Source organism: Sinocyclocheilus grahami, unplaced genomic scaffold (genome assembly GCF_001515645.1).
Source record: "Sinocyclocheilus grahami isolate Dianchi unplaced genomic scaffold, SAMN03320097.WGS_v1.1 scaffold236.1, whole genome shotgun sequence".
Classification (NCBI taxonomy): Eukaryota; Metazoa; Chordata; class Actinopteri; order Cypriniformes; family Cyprinidae; genus Sinocyclocheilus; species Sinocyclocheilus grahami.
The window spans coordinates 803,035-824,743 of NW_015505415.1; the positions used below are offsets into that span (position 1 = coordinate 803,035).

The following is a 21,709-nucleotide window of genomic DNA, read 5'->3' on the forward strand; positions in this document are numbered from 1 at the left end:
AAAGACGGCTGGCTCCTTCTTGTCAGCGCTGAATCTTAAAAACAAGACCTCTCTCTTCTGTGAGAATCGTGTAAACATAAGTGCAAGCTAGTGACGGCACGTTCAGATTTCCCAGAATTCAGGGAGGTCCGACTGAATCTAGCAACCGCAAAGATCTTGGACGCAGAGATAGAACAGATATGCTTTCACAGCATTCCCATGCATATCCTAAACTGGATTTGCTGTGGGTTTACCATGGAGACAAGCTAAAGTTAGAGATGGAAATAGTCCAGAGATTCAGTGACAGCTGTCACATTTGGTGTTAAAGGCCGCTTACACACATGCACAGCAAACTTTTAAAACCTGCACGCTCGGTGCATCTGGGTGAGCATTCATTACTGTCTGCATGTTGATTTTTTCAGTGAACTGTATGAATCTGCGGCCTGCAGTTTGTAGGGTGGGGGACGCTCTTTGACACGCAGACCCTGCAAGACAAGACGTGCCGGTGTTGATGTTGGCACACATGCTCGGCAGCTGATCTATCTTTACCGTGACAGTCGTGCTTCCTCTCCCGCCTGATCCGTGCCATACCAATGACCTCATAGGCTTGAAGGGGACACCCCGCTATTCATAAATCCTCAAGGATGTGCTTTCAAATGCGCCACATTAAGGCAGTGATTACAGTTATCTCTGCCCATGCTGAGAGCAGCTGTCTGCATTTCTGCAGGGCGCGTTTAGAAGCACATGGACCTCCATCAGCGACCGTGTGTCCGATAACCCGCTGGATGGAGGCAGATAAAGCAAACAAACCTTCAAATGACATCCTCTGCATTGCATAAGAGCTCTAATGTGGGGGCTGTTTATGTCAATCGATGCACTCCATCGATATACAGTAGTCATCTGTACTGGATCCTGTATGGTCAGCTTGAATGAGGTTGGGTTTGACAGACTGTGGATAAGAGCAACCAAGCTGATCGATATCGGCTTGTGAACATGCATGCAGTGCAGCTGTCAGAAACAACCAGATTTTACAGCATGTTTGCAATGTTAAGATTTGACATTATTCTTTATTCAGAAGTATTTCATGCATTTTGCATTTGCAACAAAAGGCCTAAAACATACAGAAAAGTATGTGAAATACAAATGCATCTAGCTTTGTGACATCGATTTTGTGTTTCAGTGCATTCTGAAATGTGTCAGACTGCAAGTCATAAAGCAACAAAAGCACTGCCTTTTAAGTCTTTTACAGTAAGTTTTCTCTTTCAGCTCAACTATGGTCATGGCGAAGCCACAGACTGAAGAGAATCTTACTGAGCAAGTTAAATTGTTGGCCTGTTTGAATGGAACACACATTTGCCACACTGTTAGAGCCACAGCAGTTCATTATGTTGCTTCATACAAGCCTATATTGCAAAAGCTTGTCCATAAATTGGTCTACAGGGCTTTTCACTGTTTTTGCACACAGTATGAATAGCCTCAGCACCAAAACTCTACATGCATGGTCTGAAATAAATATGCATCGTTTGCAGGCTGCAGACATGAGATGCGTGAGAAAGACTTCAGAGAGACATTTGGACCACCTCATACATATGTCTGCCAGAGCTTTCATAATTATGTCTGGTACGCTTCAGAGATTCAGTGCCACAATAAATGTTGTCTGTTCACATATTTATCAGAAGTGCTTCTGTCCTTAAGTCTTCATTACTGCGGTGCGCAGGTGGTTCGTTTACCTGCTGTATCGGGGTCTCAATGCAAGCGCAACTCACAAACAGCTTGACATTGCCTTCGCTGCTGCTTAATGAGACCATAATTATATATCATCCTTGAAGTTTACATCAGTTGTTGCAAAGATCAGCAATGGTGCCAGTATGCAGTGAGCATGTTGCGTGCCAAAACAACACATTTCCTAGTACAAGATGCTGAGTTTAGTAAACAACTGTTTGCATTCAGTCACTTTAAACTGCTGCAATCTTCCCACAGTGGGTCGATTTGAATGTAATTGAGCCCCTATTGGATGAAAATACTAAATATCACCACCTGGTTAATCAATGAAACAAATTAGAGTTTCAAACTTTACTGATGCACTATAATAAAAGAAACCTGTGATAATTTCAGAATGCAATACACTAGTCTACTGCTTACTGTACTATGCTGAATACAACTTCAAAATACTATATGAAACGTGCATTTTAAAAATTAGTATGCTACATTGTTGTCACATGACCTAATTACATGCTTGTTTGATTCTGAAAGTAGATTTTATTTATTTAATTAAAAATTGTTCAAATGCATTCCTGAAATCCAATCTGGCTTAAAAATGTCTGCATGGTGAAAATATAATAAAGATCACAGTTTGTAACGCAACTTCCAGTTCATTAATTGTGCTTAATGTATAAGGTCAAGTCAAGTGCATTATGGGATACAGTTCTTACTGTTGGATACGCACATAAAGACAAATATAGCAAGTTTTGCAGGTATTCAACTGTATGCACACTGAACATGTGCATACTATGCAAGGTATACCGTAGAAATAGTACATCATGCTCAGCCTCATTTTAACAAACATTTCAAACCTGTTATTCTTAATGCATTGTCATGCTTCTTAGAGCAGCTACACTCACACTTCTTTCCCACAACGTGATTAACAGGTTAAACCGACTGTCTATAACTATTTTACAGAGTAACCTTGAATCTCTCAAGCATGCACATCATAAACTGTGAATGCATTTGCTGGCTGATAATTGCAGTTTGCAAAACCATTAATGCTGCACAAATAAACACTTCTGCTGCAAGCCAGACAGCATCTGGAGTCTGTCACTTTCATTTTCCCGTCCCTAAATGATATTTTCTTGAACAGCACAGAATGGCTGTTGTGCTAGCGCAGTATCTGTCCGGGACAGCGGCGCAGGAGACAGCGTGTCATTGTCTGCGCGGCCTTGACAGTGATTACCTAAGTGAGTAATCAATGTGGCCGTAATGAATGATCTCATTGTGTGCGCAAACGTGCTGGAGGAACAGATCCGCTCTGTGCTGCCCCTCACGGAAATCACTGCTGCTGATGGGAGTATTGAGTTGCACTGAAAAAGCAAAGCAATTTTGGCTGCCTCCTAAAGCTCTTTGATTAAACTAATAACAGTGAAGACTACAACACAGATGTCCTGTCACAAAAGCGCTGGGCGTGTGTCGTGCAGTCACAACAACAATGCACATGCATATACATATGGAAGTTTATTTATGCCATGGTATGAAAATTTAGACTTTTTGTTTCACAGTTTTGGTCTTTTTTTCCTCTGAATTTTAAGTTTACATCTCAGAATTTATATCTAACAAAATGTATGTATTTTCTCTGAATTCTGAGTTTACATCTTGGAATTCTGACATTTTTTCCTTGGAATTCTGAGTTTATATCTTGCAATTCTGATTTTTTTTCTCTCCAGAATTCCAAGTTTACGTCTCGCAATTCTGACTTTTTTTCTCAGAATTCTGAGTTTACATCTTGCAATTCTTTAATTATTTTTTGAATCCTCAGTTTACATCTTGCAATTTTTTAATTCCGTGGTAGAAATGAGCCTCCATACATAGAGACGCGTCACATAACTGTGAGTTCGCAAGAAGCTGCAGTCTTCGTTTTGATTTGAGACCACGCTCTGAGGAATGACCACACTATCAAGGGTGCTCTTAATCAGGTTTACAGGGTCAGAAGGGTCAACTGAATCCATGCATGTTCGGGGAGATTTGGGATGGTTTGAGTCTGTGACCTGAACAAAACCTCAGGACAGCAAGACAGAGAACAAAACAAGGCAGAACTCTTGTTGTTCCTGTTAGGATAGGATGTTGACTGGTACACAGCCCTGATTTTGTTTCAGCAGCCAAATTAATGAATCCTGTCATACTCTGGGTAAATTTGTGTACTGTGACCCTCGGATAAGGACTTAAGGGGGACGGACAGACATTATTAGTTTGACAAACCAGGAAAGTGAAAGTATGATCAGAGCTGGTGGGCATGTGAATCTTACGTAAGAGCTGGAAAGACTGGAAACTACAGCCATTTGACAGATGATCACGTCCGGAGGGCAGCGGATAATCAGTAAACTCAGATTTATACAACAGTTTGAGTCATTATAATGAATGTTTGCATCCCAAAACCTGGTGAGCTGCAATCCTGGCATCTTCATGCAATACGAAACACTGTCCAAATTTGGAGCCTTCCTATGCAGTACATGCCCAAAAACTCTATGTGTGGAGAACAACTATGATTCCCAAAAATAAACTTTTATGCAACAATGGCCAAAAATGAAGGCAAGACACTATAGGCAATTTTTTTTTAAATAAAATATCAATTTTGAGATATTAGTCTATTTGGCTTTTCATAATGTGTTGTTTCAGACTAGTGGAAAGAAAACTACCAAAATGCACTTTTAAGTGTTTATTGTAAAGCATTTATCTATTTGCGTCCATAGATTTCAATTACAATACAAATCTTTAAAAGTTGTTTTCTCCACTTCCGCAGCACTTACATACACCAAAACTTACAGTTTTATTCCATTCCTGTCATTATTCTGAAGGTTTTAACTGTGGGGTTTGTTCATATAGAGTATCATTCGACCTGATTTTATCATTTCACGTTATCTATTTGCGTCAATAGATTTCAGTTACAATACATATCTCTAAAGGTGGTTTTCTCCCCCAAAAAAAGTGTTTGTTTCTCCACTTCAGCACTTACATAGACCAAAACTTAGTTTTATTCCTGTCATTATTCTGAAGGTTTTTACAGTGGTGTTTGTTCATGTATCATTTGACCTGGTTTATATAACATTTTACTAATAAAAACGCGATGAAGATGTATTTATCCTGGCTATTAACAGTATTTTCTGATTTATGGAGTGATAAAAAGAGAAATCCAAAATCCCCTCGGTAAATACCTTTAACTATATAATATATGTACAAAACAAAGCAAAAAATTTCAACCAGGCTTGATCCAGTGTTCCGATTCCTTGTTCTGGAAATGTATGCAAAATAGTGCATATTTAATTAAATAATGCCTGATTTGCGTATTTAAACATAACATTTCAACTGGGGAAGTATGCTGATATCTATCTATTGATCTATCTACCTAATATATATAATATAGTATACCCTATTCACCTGGTGTCTTGCCTTTAAAACATGCTGTACATCTATTTATGCACTAAAATGTGCTTTAGGTTTGCATTTCACTGGTTTCCGAGACTCTGTATGCCCCACTTTTTGACAAAGCTGCACACACTTATGATGCCCAAGGAAGACATCTCACTGGGTTTTGAGACACAGCCAGTGTGAGCTGTTACTCACCAGTCCATCACAGTTACTGATGGCCACTGAGGCCCTCGGCATGTCCGTTACATCCCCGGTAAACACGCAGTCTCCCAGGATCCGCTCTTTGGTCTGTTCCTCAAAATCCTCCTGCCACTGAACAAAAGCTCCAGGGGCCACGAGTCTCCTGTTGGCGACTTTTAAATTATATATGTGGGAACAGAAATATTTTTAAATTATTTAAGACTTTTTGAAGTGCAGCTAAATCAATGTTTTTTTTTTGTCTGTTTGTTTTTTGCTTGGAATTTTTTTCTTTTCTTTTTTTTTTAAATGTTAAAGTTTTTATTCACTGTATGACATACATTTCCAAACATGAATATTAAAAAAACGAATAAAAATAATTTGAAAAAGTTTGCTAAATTTGATTGCAGTATTATTTTAGCGCATTGACTGAATGCATATGTAAGAAAAATAGTCGCTTATCTTACTTTTGGGGGGGGGGGACATTGTTCAATGGATTAACTCTCGTTATTTATATTAATATTTACAGTATAAATGTGGGACCAGAAATAGTTTAAAATCAGTTTGAAGTGCAGCGCCCCCTACTGGCTGAGGATGCAGGTGCTCCAGTGCTGCCAATTTGCATGTTTTTGAATTAATTAGCAGGACAGACTGTGATTAGTGATAGACCAAAACATCAACATGATCTTCAAGAGCAAGACAGAATGACGGCTACCATCAGAAATCAGTTCAAAAGAACTCTCTAGTGCACTTGTTAGAGCTCTTTCTTTCACATGCAATCAGCTGTTTCCCACATATACAAGGTTTTTCTGATGACCAGCAGATCCCCAGAAGAGAGATGACAAAAAAAAATCCCCTGATCTCACACTCTGTTGGCTGATAATAGACAATCATCCCCTATACGGCCTCGTAAAGCAGATCCTGGAGGATTTTAGCATGATTTAGGTGTGACTCAGATGTGAACCGGTCTTGTTAAGGCGCTCAATGAAACAGACAGAATCATCTTGTTCCAGCTGTACTGAATCACACATGCAACCTTTTATAATGCTTGTTTAGTCCAGCATAAACTGTCCAGAAAGCTTCATCGCTTGGTTTTATGTTAGTCATTCATTAAAGGAGTAGTTCAGCCGAAATGAACATTTTATCATCATTTACTGGCCTTCACGTCATTCCCATCTCATGCTGTTTTCTTTCTGCTCTTTTGCATTCAAAACTACTACACATCTTATAATACTTTATGGTGTTTAAGATGGTGCTTATGATACTTGATAATGTACAAATGTCCAGCTTCAGCTGGAGCTTCACGTGTCTTTCTGCTGTCAGATTTTGATCAAGTAAAGGTCAGAATAACTGCAGTAATATCTCCAGATGAACACTTACTGGACTGAAGCAGCTCAGCTTTACTTGATTCTCCATCAATCATGTTTTAGAGTCTCCTCAGGATCTTTTGAGGAGCGTTTGTTTCCAGAAGCTTTACTTTCACTGTTCCTCAGCGGAGGAATGATCTTCACAAGCCTCCAGAACATCTCACATCTGAGGAGGAGCCTTTATTTCTTCAGCTCTCCATCACTGCATTATATGTTTGGAGCATTTCACTCTCATCTCACTGAGACAGATTACTGGAGATATAGAGACGACTGATATTTATAGCATTTTATGTCAGTATCTGCTCTACTGTTAGAAAGAGCTCATTGATTTACATAAGCAGCATCATCATCAAATTGCATATTTTTGCTCAAGTTGTTTTTTTCCTCCATATTCTCACCATATTAGACTATATGAGCCATAAAAGCCTGATGGAGCAAATATGATACTCAACAAAAAACACATATGCAATGTTTTGTCTAAAGGTTCAATCAACTGTTCAGGTTCACAAAACTGATTTTCTGAGTATCATGTCACATGTCAGGCTTTACAGGGATAAAGTAAAATCCAACAAAAGTGATTCTGCTTCTTGCCGGTGTAAATGATGCTGATCTGTCCCATGTGAGTTTGTGATTCAGACATCAGAGTCAGACAAGAGGAAACGTCCAGCCCTCGTCTGGTTCAGTGTGTCATTGGCATCACCAAATTAAATTGCAAAAATAATGTCTGTTTTCAAACTGGTTTCCCCAAACACTTCCCCTGTCTGTCATTGGTCGGTTAAACACATAGTCCCGCCCCAAACTCATGCCATTGGTTGAGCCAGAAGTTGACATGCGACCCGCTCAAACTATTTAAACGTCTAAAAAATGACACATTTCCACAATTCTTTGAAATCTGACAGTACACTGTCAATAAACAGCACAATTTGTTTACTGCCATCATTCTGAGGTACGTTTGTAAGATTAGCACGTAAACATGCATTGGCATTTATTAGTCACCATATGAATGCTAATTCAGACAGAGCTGATATAAAGAGAAAATGACCGCAGGGAATAACACTTACAGAACAAAAGATCACATATACATGTGATGAAAGATTTCAGAGCGCTGCATGCTGAGCCTTACTCAATCATTATTCATTATAGTTAAAAGCCTTTATTTAATATAATTGCCCCATAGTGGCTGATAAAAGCTCTTTACACTGCTGAGCTGAGCTTTATCTATCAATCATTCAATCCTTAACGCTGTGAAGTACTCAGAGGACAACAGGCCTGAACAACCTTCACTTTTCATCCATTTTTAAACCCATTTCAACTTTCAAGCAGGGCTTTGTTAAAGGAACAGTTCAACCAAACACAGGTTTCAACTGTTTTTACTGATGTACCCAAAACGACATTGGATGCCACTCATTTTCACTGCGTGGAGAAAAAAAGATTTGACAGCATCTAAAATAAAATAAAATAAAATAAAATAAAATAAAATAAAATAAAATAAAATAAAATAAAATAAAATAAAATAAAATAAAATAAAATAAAATAAAATAAAATAAAATAAAATAAAATAAAATAAAATAAAATAAAATAAAATAAAATAAAATAAAATAAAATAAAATAAAATTCAATTCTCACCCAATATTCGGATTTGGCATCAACAAATATGAGTTTTCAATTACTATTTTCAGTGACCAAACTATCAATCACCCCAACAGAAATACTAAAGACTATAAGTATGATTACACTCCCTTAAATGTGACATCAGAAAGATCAAAGTATTATTTGAAAAGTTAGTAAATGTGAAAACATAAGAGGGCTGAACAGAAACACATTTACACAGTTTTCAATAAAAGCAAGCATTTCAATGTAATGTTGGTGATTAGGCACATGCAAACTGGCTGATATTATAGTTTTGATATGTTTAAACTATAGACATCGATAAACTGTTACTGTAGTAAACTGTAGTAAATGACTGTAGTAAGACCAGGGTTAATCTTGTAGTTAATATGGTTTTTTACAACAAGTGAACTAAGCTTACTGTAGTATAACTGTAGATAATATGGTTTTACATTTTAATTAAAATGGTTACTTTATTAATAATAATAATAATAATGATAAATTAATAAAAGTAACCAAGATTAATACAAACTTATTTTTATGATTATTAAACATATTACATTTATTTGTTTGTTTGTTTATTAGGAAAAATGCACATTAATGCAAATAAAAAAATTTAACCAAATTACAGCAACATTAGTGAAACTATACAAATACAGACATACAATACATGATTATAGTTTTGATATGTGTAAACTACAGACATGGATAAACCATAGCTCAATAGCTCAATGTTTATTTTTGTATTTATTAATTGTACTTTTAGTAAATATACTTTTTTATTTTAAATTACATTAAAAATAATTTATTATAAGTTCTATTTTTATTGTACTATGTGCAGCTAAATCTATCAAATAATGTAAGTACACAAAAGGCTCCATTTCCTGAAAATGACTCTTATATGTAAATTAATTATGCTAATGAAGCTAAAGTGGCACTTGGTTGATTTGACTGAACAAACTGACCTTTTAAGTTAGTTATTTTAAGTTTCACTAATAAGTGGCAGATCACCGGCGCTATAAGCGAGCCGCCGTGTTTCTACATAACATATAAAGTCATTTTATAGTGTGAGCCATGAAAGGAGAAGGGTATAACCTACTTGCATGAAAGCCAGACATGATGTGTGTTGGTGCTGGATGAATATGGTTCTCTAATGGTGAAGATGTCAAAGTGTGACGGCTGAAGCTTTAATTAGCAGCGCTGCTCGCCTCTCAATGCAGCTCTTTGTTTGGCTTCTTCTTCAAGTCTCTCTGAAGCGCCGGCTCCGGTTTCAGCTCCGAGAGGATCTCAGAGGATCTGGAAGGCATTTCAAAGTCTCGGCCGCCATACCGTGCACAGAGCGGCTCTCAGAAGAGCTTATCTGCAGATGCTGGCAGATACAGTAGGCCGCGCTCGCAACAGCAGCACAAGCGCACATTTACTCCTTCCTGGAAGACATTTAGGGTGACCATACGTCCTCTTTTCCCCGGACATGTCCTCTTTTTGGACCTATAATATGCGTCCGGCCAGATTCCGCTGTTTTCTTAATCTCGCTCCCGCTGAACTTCTGCCCATTGCCGCCTGCTCCCGCAACATGTGTTTCGCTCCCTCGATTTTCGTGTCCATTCCTTTAAACATTCTAATATTGTGTATAATTTTGGTGCATCAGGAAGCCGCTCTCAGTATGCAGAGTATTTCAATCTCTTTAGAATGAGTGTTTGCGCTGTTTACTTTCACTTTCGATTTCGCAATCACACGCACTCTGTGTAGCCTAAAGGGAGCACATCTTGCAAGATCAGATATTTGTCAGTGAGCTCAGGATCTGCTGAGCAGCAAATGCTCCAGCATGGTCTTGTCAGTCATCTCTCCTTATTCTCGACCTGTGATCAGTCAGATCTGACTCCTGCAGCTCTTGTTGGATGTAAGGTTGCCAAGTCCAAAGAATTGGGCTACTTTTAAACTGTTGCCATGGGTTTATTTTCCCAAGTGGGTTAAAGGTTTGAAATATTGCATAAATTACATTTGACTGAAATGCATGCATTGAAATATTTTGCATTCAATTTCAACTTGTGATAAAACTTTCATGGACTTTTTCATTAACTGTTCCCTCCTGGTGGAATGAAGCTGAGTTTAATCATTTTCAATCTTTCAATTTACATCTCTTTTATCTTCATTTGACCCTCTAACTCTAGCACTCTTTATTCTAATGCTTTTATCTGCTTGTTGTTTTAATTAAATAAACTTGACCCTCTAACATTTGCACTCTCTATTCTATTTCTATTCTAACTACTTGTTTTATTTAAAAAGAAAAGAGCCTTTAACACTAGCATTCTCTATTCCTTCTACTTGTTTTCTTTTTATTTATTATAAATAATGACCTTCTAACACAAGCATTATCTAGGCTATTCTTTTTCTGTTCTATTGACTTGTTTTACTTTTATTTAAAAATGAGCCTCTAACACTAGCATTCCCTATTCTTTTTCTATTCTGTCTACTTGGTTTCTTTTAATTTATTCTAAAAACAAAACAAGCAAACAAACAAACAAACAAAAAAAAACTTGCTACGTATACAGTGTTAGGCGAAACCCTCTCCCATTAGCAAAATTTAGGCAAAATTTCGTTGGCAAAAAAGATCAATTTTCTATAGTCACTAGTGTAGCAATGTATGAGGCAAAACACACACAGAAGTCACTTTTAAACCGCAGCTTTCTGCTGTTCGTCGAGGCGAATGACCAACTTGAGTGTGAGCGAAATCTGGATTCCTATTGAAATGACTGGAATTCGCCCATGCACAAAAAAAACTTGCTACGTATACAGTGTTAGGCGAAACCCTCTCCCATTAGCAAAATTTAGGCAAAATTTCGTTGGCAAAAAAGATAAATTTTCTATAGTCACTAGTGTAGCAATGTATGAGGCAAAACACACACAGAAGTCACTTTTAAACCGCAGCTTTCTGCTGTTCGTCGAGGCGAATGACCAACTTGAGTGTGAGCGAAATCTGGATTCCTATTGAAATGACTGGAATTCGCCCATGCAATTTCACAGAGGAAAGGTAAATGTGATCGCACTTTCATGCTTCTCGTTCTTGGTGTGAACGGGACATTTGCCATCCCAATTCTAGGGGAAGAGCTGCAAAACAGGCTTCTGCTCCTCCTCTGCAGTGTCTGGCACCGAAGCGCTTCAATCTGCTGCTCTCTGGTTTCATTTTCATTCATCTAAGAGGCTCATGATGTGATAAAACCCTGAACAACTTCCGTACCTGCGGGATAAGCCTGAGAGCGAGCAGAGATCTGGAGCCAACTGGATAAACATAGTGTTAAATATATGTTAAGACTGTGTCTTAAGAACTAGTTTGACCAACTAGCAGTTAGCCAAGAGGTAACTAGCCTTACTTTTCATCCACGTGCTGGACGGGAATCTTACTTAGGAGGAATCAGCACTAATACACCTTTTTGAATTTTTCAATTGAGTTTTAGAACCAGAACTGTTATTGCTAGTAAAATTATAAATATTGCATTATCATCTGGCTTCAGGACTCAATGCAATACCAAAATAATTGTGCAAATGTAAACAAAACTACATTATCTTTGACACCAGCAACAAAACATACAGGAAGTGTTTATTTAGCTGCTCTAACTACACGATTAGATGGTTTATTGCACTGAATCGTTTGCATCATTCTCCTGCTCTTCACCAGTTGAGAAGCATTGATCTAGAACACCGTGACCGTTGAGAAGGTGTTCTGTCAGCTGAATCAGATCGTCCTCATCTAGACCACTCTGAACATGTTTACATGACTTTATGTGTATCAGTGAATATTTACGAACCCCAAAGCTGCAGCAGAACCCGCCGGCACACCTCACAGACGTTAGTCTCATGTTTGCATGGTTGCAGGACTTCCTCTGAAACAACAGGACAAAAAAAATCACATCCTTTATGTCAGTGAGTTACTGTAAGAAATATTTTTAATATCATGCAAGAAATGTTGCTACTACCAGGCAGATATCAGTGAAACCGGCGTGTTGAGAAATCACATTCGTCTGAGAATGCACAAAATAAGTGGCAACATTTAGTGGAAGATTGTAAGATTGAACAGTTTCTGAAGAAAATCTAAGTGGTGCTTACCTGCCATGGTTGCCAGGTTGTTTCTTAAGAGTCTCTGTGATCTTCTGCTCTCTAGATCCCTCCTTCAATGTGCATGTGTGGGATTTTTCACCTGTTTTATGGTTCATCAAGAGAAAATTACATTTGATTACATTTTATTAAAGGAATAGTTCACCCAAAACTGACATAAAAAAAAAAAAAAGTCTCACCCTCAAAGTTTGTTTCTTCATCAGATTTGTAGAAATGTAGCATTGCATCAGTGTCTCAGCAACGGATGCTCAGCAGCGAATGGGTGCCGTCAGAATGAGAGTCCAAACAGCTGATAAAAACATCACAATAATCCACAAGTAATCCAGTCTGCGCAGATCAAGCAAACAGCTCTAAACAAACATGTGGGTGGGTTTTGATGTGAGAGACAACAGGAGATGGACCTTTTCACTGGAGGAAGCGTTATTACGAACTCGTATTTTTAATTTTGAAGTAAAAAATGTGTGGATGATGGATTTGTTTCTTACAAACACAGCTTTTGTTTTCTCCAGATGTTAACTGATGGACTGGAGTGGTGTGGATTATTGTGATGTTTTTATCAGCTGTTTGGACTCTCATTCTGACGGCACCCATTCATATTTTATATGGCTTGTCTTGTATTTTTATGATTGTTACTAAGTTTGTTAAAAGTGTCCTTAAATGTTTTGAAAGGCACTTATAAATGAAATTCATTACTTTATTTTTCATCACTAGTACTGGTGAGGATTAACTTGGGAAACTCACCAGTGCATGTTGCTGAAGTGTATTTCGCTTCGAGTCGCAAGTGTTTTGTCTCTGTGCAGAATTCAGGCTCAACCACACGATGACATCACAGAAAATACCCCCCTTTCAGGCCAGGAGCGCTTGGCTCATCTCTTCCACAGACAATTAAAAACCACAAGCCTCTGAAGCCCCTCTAATGAGAGTCTAATCCTACCCATGATGCACAGCATGTCCTCCTCCGCACCTCCCAGAATACAGCAGGACGCTGCAGCATGACTCCAGATGCCAAACGCTTCGAGGAATATGTTATAGCTGTTGTTTACATGCAAAGACCCATATGGATACATGTTCATATAGATGCTTCCTGCTGCTAACTACACTTCTTTACTCAATGAATAACACACTTTTTATTTTTCCTATAGAGCAGAAATGAGCAGAAAGATGCAGAATGACTTAAAATAAAAAAAATAAAAAAATAAGGCATAATTTGATATGAACAAAAAATGAGAACGGATACATTTGGAATAGCATACCAGCCCGTATTTTTTTTATTTTGAGTAATATTGCTATACTATTATAGTTTTTGTTAACATCTTAAATTAAATTTTATTTTTATATTTTTGTGTTTTAGTTTTATTAATTTTGTTGTGTTTGTCATTTTTATTATTTATTTTAAATGTGTATATATAGTTATTGTTAATTTTTAGTTTGTTTTATTTTTAGTTTATTTAATATTAGCGCTTCAACAAACTAAACAAAAATTAGAAAAATGGTCTTTGCTACTAGCTGAATAAAAAGCTATATTTTATATCAGTTAATGTTTATTTCAGTAATACATCAAAATCCTATTAAAACAAATTAGTCAGATTCAGAATCAATAAATGTACACATTCCTGTTACGAAAGATGTTTAATGGAGACCACCATTATGAAAGTCTTCATGAAAAACTTGCATTTATAAAACAAACTTCATAGTTCCTGCAGCCTTCAAATGTTAAAAAAAAGAACAGAGTGAATAAACTATACAAGCAAACGCATGTCAAATAACCACCTAAGCTAAATGTGATGTAAAAAGAGTCCTGTTAAATTAAAAATAGGTTAATAATAGATGTGAGAGACCTGCACAGAAAGAGAAAATAACCACAAATGACATTAACAGGTGAGAGCTCATGAATATTCATGCAACATCTGATCATCTCGTGTTCTCATTAAAGTTCCTCACAGTGGGGTTAACATCTAGTCCTTTAAACTTCAGCTGCTGGATGCTATTGGTCAAAAACAGGTGGGCGTCCGGCAAATGAACAAGAGTACTGCAGATTCCACGAGCGTTTCTCAGATGAATTCTCCTCTGACCGGAAGCCCGTGGCGGTTCTGCTGTTGCCAACGGTGACGAAGACGACGGAGGGTTGAGTCTCTCAGGTCCTCAAACTCAGAGAAGCCCAACTGATTCAACAGCTCATAAACTCCAGCCTGAGCCGCCACCTGAACACAAAACACACAGACACACAACTCAGAGAAAGTTCATTCAGTACTGCACAGGATTGTGCTTCATTCCGACTCAAATTCCAGTCCGGTCTTTCTGTGTGACGCGGCCAGTTCAGTCCATGTTCTGACTCACGAAGCTGTACTGGTGCCTGACCCGGTTCTTGGCTCCAGAGAGGCCATTGAGGATGGGTTGTGCCGGTGAACTGGTGACATCTGGTCATGACGGGGTGAACGAGCGGGGACACGTGAACACAAGAACACACAATATAAAGCAGCACAGCTGGTCGGGTTTACACTGGCTCTGTTCACACAAGCAGGCAAAACCGAGCAGTAAAACCAGCCGAAAACAGTCAAGAGCACAGAATGAGAAGAGCACAAAAACCAGCACTCTATCTATCTATCTATCTATCCAACTATCTATCCATCCATCCATCTATGATTGTATATCTATCTATCTATCTATCTATCTAACTATCCATCTATGATTGTATATCTATCCATCCAACTATATACCTATCTATCTATCTATATATCTATGATTGTATATCTATCCATCCAACTATCTATCTATCTATCTATCCATCTATGATTGTATATCTATCCATCCAACTATATACCTATCTATCTATCTATATATCCATCTATCTATGATTGTATATCTATCCATCCATCTATGATTGTATATCTATCCATCCAACTATATACCTATCTATCTATCTATCTGTTTGGTCGTCTGTCTAAATATCTGTCTGTCTGATTATATATCTATCTATATATCCATCTGTCTGAAGTATCTATCCATCCAACTATATATCTATTTATCTAGCCGTCTAACTATACTGTATATCCGTCTGTCCATCTAATTATATATCTGTCTATCTATCCATCTAAGTATATATATGTGTGTCTATCTATACCTATGTCTTTCATGTGTCTCTAACCATCTATCAGCCTATCTATCCATCTGTCCTCTAACTACATAACGCTCCGTCTATCTATCCTTCTGTCTAGCTGTCTATCTATCAGTCTTTCCAAGTATGCATCTGTCTATCTGTCCGTCGATTCATCTGTTTCTCTGGACATCTAGACACTGCCCAGTAACTCCCTAGCAACCACTCAGAGCACCTTAGCGACAGCTTGGTAATGCGATATACACAGACCTATAAATGCTTTTAACAAACGTTCCTCCTCTAGCCACAGTGATCTGTAATTGTTGTCTCGTGGATCTTCTGGCCTGATTCGAGGAAAACCTAATCATAAATGAGTTTATATGCCATGAGGCGCAGCTGGATTCAGGTATTAAACACTCGAGGTACCCATGATTCCCTGCGTCAGTTGCGAACAGGATCCGGATCGACTCCCACCGGCAGCTATAAAAACAACAAACACTGGACACAATGAGAAAAGTGTGCAGACAAACACACAGTAAAAGCAGAGCCATCGCAGATGTTATGAGAGCAGAACGCCATCCGTCTTCCTCTGCTGCTCTTTATAGCCAGAGAAACCCCGACAAACACACGATATTAGCAGCTGTAAATCTCCTGACAAACACACCGTCTGCAGCGAGACACAATATCCCCTCAAACGCCTGATCACATGACCTTAAAGGATCGGTTCACTAAAAATCATTGTAACAGAAAGCACCGAAGAAAACAACCTCATAAGTTTGGTTTTATTTTGGAGGTGAACTGTCTCTTTAAGATCGAAATAATTCCTTCTGACTGTCATTTACTTTTAATAATAGAGACTGCATCATTTGTCGCCGATGGGTAAATCGATGCGCACATATAAACAGAGATCTGTACGAAAGTATATAGATCTCTGAGACCTCAAACCCCCTCTGAATGTGCAGGCTAGTGTTGTGTAACAGAGAGAGAGGTCCGAGAGCTGACCGATGACCAACAGGACGCTCGCAGAGGCGTGATGAACGTGACACACATTTCCAGGACTAACGCATCTGGATTATCAATGCATTTCACAAAGGAACAAACTGAAGCATAGAGAGAACTAGCGGAGTGAAGTTTGTAAACAAACTTTGATGTTGGCTCGACAAAGCCTTGTTTGAAAGTTTGAAATAAAGCATTATAAAGGTATTCATAATGCACATTGTAATGCATTATATCTTTTCATACAGTAAATAATTGTAACCAAAGTTAAAATGCACGATTATATTCGAAGGTTTGTTTGTCATGTGCATGCATCAAACTTTCTAAAGGTGTAACAATAAATAGATAGTGTTTACAATTATTCATGAGATCCTACAATGCATTATAAGGTGCATTACAGGGCAAAAGGTTTGTTTGTCATGTGCATGCATCAAACTTTCTAAAGGTGTAACAATAAATAGATACTGTGTTTACAATTATTCATGAGATCCTACAATGCATTATAAGGTGCATTACAGGGCATAATTAATGCATTCAAAATACGTTTACAATGCATTATACTGTATATAAAGGCTTATATATAAAGTAAATTGTTAGCACTATTTTTAGCTAGATGCCAAGAAAACACGTTTTAGTTTCATTTAGTTTAAATTGATGCACTACGTAACTAAAACTAAAATAAAAAGTAGTAAAAACATATATAAAAATAATAAAAGATTAAAATTATATAGACATAAAAATGACAAACAACAAAATTACTAAAACTTCAAAATATTCCTAAAAACTATTTATTTTTTATGTATTATTATTTTTTAAATGTAGTTTAAATCACGTCGGTGAACTGATTTGATCCTAGTCAGTGCAGATGATTCTTTAGACAGACAGACTGTAAAACCTCATGACGTTCAGTGAGTGTAAGTGTGAGGAGGATATTCTCAGTCTGTTTGCTTGCTTCAGTTCTTCAGATAAGAGCCAATGTGCGGCGCAGCGATAAGACCTAATGAAGTCTCATTCCAGCGTGGATGGCTCTCGACTCCTGAGCCCTGACCGATAACAAGAGCTTTTCATGTGGACTCGAGAGGCCCTCAGTGGGTTCCTCAGACGCCGTACTTCAGCTCCTCTAATGCCATTCTCCTCCAGATTAGTAGCTCGTATTGAGTTGACCATTTATAAGTCACTTTGGATAGGAGCTGAACGGATAATTCAGTGGTTTTTAAGATAGATTTGTTCTTCTTCACACATTTTTATTATATTTATATAATATAAAGTAAAGTAAAATAAAATATAAAATTAAATTAAACAAAAAACATAACAGTTTGAGTAAAATAAAATAAAATAAAAAAATAATAATATAAAATAATATAATATAATATAATATAAAATAAAATAAAGTAAAATAAAGTAAAATAATATAATATGAAATTAAATAAAGTAAAGTAAAGTAAAGTAAAGTAATAAAATAAAAATATAAAATAATATAATATAATATAATATAATATAATACAATATAAAATAAAATAAAATAAAATAAAAATAAAAATAAAAATAAAAATAAAAATAAAATAAAATAAAAAAAAGAGTCACGGTTCAATCCATCCCCATCCAATCCGGACCAGACCGTCAATTCAATTAATTTAAATTACATAAATTAAGTTCAATTTAAAAAAAAGCATAAATTTAAAGTAATATATAAATTAAAAATAAGAATATAAATTAAAAATAATAAAAAAAATTCACATTTTTAATATTTGAGTTTGAGTCAGTTTAGTACAGAAACCTTAACCTTCTGTACTTTAAGAACTTAGAGAGGTGAGTTAAAGTAGTCATGAATTTTACTGTCATCATCGACAAACACATGATTCTATTTTGGAGTTATGAATGTTGCCATGGAAACGAATAATGTCCAAGTACAAGAATATGAACAACTGAGTAATATCTTCACGATTTCATCTAAATATTACAAATAATAATCCATAAAATCAGTTGAGATTATTTTCCTATTTTTATTTAGTAACTCACTGAATGGTGTTTAAAGGCCTCGTGTTGGGCCGGTTTGAAGCGACGCGCCGTGGGTTTGTTCGGCTCTGGATCTTCAAAGTGGAACGAGCCGCATTGAAGACATTCCTGCATCATGAAAACACGCGCCGCAGAAGAATGCCTCCGTGATTTTAGCACGACTCTTTCTGGATGGAGAAATCTGGGAGTCATCCAGACTTTAGATGACAAATGCATTGAAGAGATGAACACAACTCTTCTAAAATGCACCGTATTAATTAGTGCAACTGCAGATTTAAATAATAACAGGACAGTTTGTTGTCTAATTAGTGCTTGAATTATATTTGGCTTAACAACTGATCAGATTGATTAAATCTACGAAAAGTCCCCTAGACTTTCATTGCTAGCAATAAAGATTAACAGTGTGCTAAAGCATGTTAAAACATGCTAGCAATGTGTTAAATCATGTTATTGTAATCTTTCTGGCGTACAATAATTGTTTCCTCTTTTTTTTAACTGAGGAACTAGTCAAAAGATGTGCTGCTAATCTACAGCATGTCAATGGAGTTAAGCTGTATTTAACCCAGAATATTCCTTTCATACGTGTTGGGTTATAGTCACATCAGGAGCCAGAATCCAATAACAGACTGTGATTATTGATTAGACACGGAGTCAGGAGAGAAATCAGGACGGATGTGCGCTGGGAACATGACACTGATGAAGACTGATGATTCTTCCAGGTTAGTTTAGCTCAACTGAACATGTTTCTACCGTCAGATCAAGAGTTTATAGAGACTTCATCACAGTTAGGGTTAAACAAAACTCAGTTTAAGAACTGGTTCTTTCAATTCCTCATCGGCCGCTGAAGTGCAGGACTGGAAGAGAATGGAAAAGCATCAGGGGAAAAGCACAATAATCCACGCAGGGGGGAAACACTCATTTGTTTGGAATGGCAGTAAATTCCAGACTTTACCGTGAGCCACAGCTGGCCTCACACACACACACACACACACACACACACACACACACACACACACAGAGCAGACCTCGTGAAACTGCGTGTGAAGCAGCGGCGCTCTCAGTGATACTAGAATAAGCTTGTAAATTCCAGGGGCCACGTCCAAATGAAGCGATGGCTACGGCTAGACAAGCACACATTCACACAACAGCTGGACAAATGCACACAACACATGAAAACCTCTGATTCAGATCTCACTCCTGCTGATGAGTTAGTTACAGTAACATTGAACTTCACTAAGGTTTGTGAAGGACTTTTGAAATCAAGCGTGAAGCTGAAGGGAGATAGGCTGGGTGATAACAGTTTCACAATATTTAATGCAAATTTGGATGTGCATAAATAACACTTTTTTGCATTTGAGATTTAAATAAGAGACGCTGTTTAAAAAAAAGTGTCTGTCTTAATGCTCACTAGTTGTGACATGGCAAGGGGTGGCTGTGAAACCAAACCAAAACTAAAATAAAATAAAAAACTAATATAACATTAATAAAATTAATATATATTTAATATAAAATGATAAAAAAAAATTAGCTAAATAAATATAAAAATAAAAATATATTTTATATAAAATATAAATGTGTGTGTGTACACACAAACAAATATAAAAAAAAATACATACATACACATATATATATATACATACATATACATACATATATATACATACTGTATATATAACAAAATAAAATAAAATATAAAATACAATAAAATTATTAAAAGAAAAGAAAAGAAAATTTTTAAAATTTAAAGCACTAATTGATGCAATATTCATGTGGTTTAATCGCATGTTACCAACAAAATCATATAAAATATACCTTAAATATTAGGCAACTGTAATGCCATTGAGTTTTTTGGAGTACTGATCACACAGATAAAATACTCCAGAACTCACAAAAAAACCTATGTTTAGTTCTGGTGATATCGGCAGAACAGCAATAGTTTCAGCAGAGTTTATTTCTGCTTTGCATGAAATGCTCTGTAGACTTTTTTGCAACGTAGGCTTTTATAAAGAAAAAGAAAACAACCTAGAGAACGACTCACCATACTTACATATTTGTACTCTATTGTTCGTGAGGGGGAAAAAAAACTCAATAATTACGCTGATGTGACACTGTAAAAAGCCAGGGCACTTTTTGACTACATAGGGCTAAACGGAACATTTCCAGAGAGAGTTTGGGTCTAAAGCACAGCTTCCAGTAAACGCACGTCTGATCTCACCTGCAGCATCCAGTCGCTGAAGGAGCGCTGCCAGGAGTCTCTCTTCTCCAGGTGCAGGTACGTGTTGAAGAGGATCAGGTACATGTAGCGCTCCAGATACAGCAAACTCTTCAGCGTCAGAGTCTGGATCTCTGCCTCACATTTAGAGCTCTTGATCTGTCAGACGACACAAAGAAGAGCCATAAACCACCAACAATCATCTGAGCATCAAGCAGCTGAACTGGACCGCACGAAACAGAGGAATGGTGCAGGTATCACTGGTGGACTTGAGTACATTTTTCAAGTATTTGTACTTTATCAGAGCATTTGTATTTTGGGAAACGCTTATTTTTCATAGAACTTGTTGAATCGGTTCGCAAAATGCACTGAACGATTCATTGGCAAATTGAAGATACAATATGCGATTATATACAATTTATATTTGAGATACAACTGCAGCTGTTCTTGAGTCGCTGATTCAAATGAAAATATAAAGTACTAATTTTGTGGTTTACTAAAAATTTAACAAGATAATGAAAATACATATAAAACAAAATAATGAATACAATATATATATAATAAGATAAAAATATTACACTATTTGATGCAATATTCATGTGGCTTAATTGCATTGTTCAAATAAAAAATTAAAATACAACAACAACCTTATCAATCACATCAAATACACCTTCCATAAAAGACGATAGTGATGTCCAATTCGCAAATGAGTTGATTATTATTAACCTGTTGAATCAGTTCACAAATCAAACTGAATGATTCATTGGCGAATTGAACTGAGCTGAGCCGAAGTGAACAACTCACTGATTCAATGATCCGCTTGAGTGTGTCGTCATGTCTGACTTTTAGTATTGATTATTGTAAATGAAAATCATATTCAGGTCATGACTGTCGATTATTTGTGAACTAAATGTGCTGTAAAATGGCGAGCTGTTTAAGCTCATTGTATGTCCATATTTGTGCGTATAAAGTAGCACACTTTAACTATAACTACACTATTGCATTAAAATA

At 36.8% G+C, this 21,709-nt stretch overlaps 2 protein-coding genes across 2 annotated transcripts in view; both read right to left on the reverse strand.

Annotated features, from left to right (window-relative positions):
* LOC107597769 (A disintegrin and metalloproteinase with thrombospondin motifs 3-like) overlaps positions 1 to 13,447 on the reverse strand; it is a 61,126-nt gene extending 47,679 nt beyond the window's left edge. The window contains exons 1-4 of the mRNA XM_016288949.1: positions 13,315 to 13,447; positions 12,372 to 12,462; positions 11,506 to 11,546; positions 5,311 to 5,468 (exon numbers count right to left, since the gene is read on the reverse strand). Of these exons, the coding sequence (XP_016144435.1) occupies positions 5,311 to 5,468; positions 11,506 to 11,546; positions 12,372 to 12,462; positions 13,315 to 13,447 (423 nt within the window). The remainder of the gene's footprint in view (positions 1 to 5,310; positions 5,469 to 11,505; positions 11,547 to 12,371; positions 12,463 to 13,314) is intronic.
* Positions 13,448 to 14,104: 657 nt separating this feature from the next.
* Positions 14,105 to 21,709, reverse strand: part of LOC107597770 (paladin-like) — a 60,702-nt gene continuing 53,097 nt past the window's right edge. Inside the window, exons 18-19 of the mRNA XM_016288950.1 lie at positions 20,702 to 20,857; positions 14,105 to 14,581 (exon numbers count right to left, since the gene is read on the reverse strand). Of these exons, the coding sequence (XP_016144436.1) occupies positions 14,432 to 14,581; positions 20,702 to 20,857 (306 nt within the window). The 3' untranslated portion in view covers positions 14,105 to 14,431. The remainder of the gene's footprint in view (positions 14,582 to 20,701; positions 20,858 to 21,709) is intronic.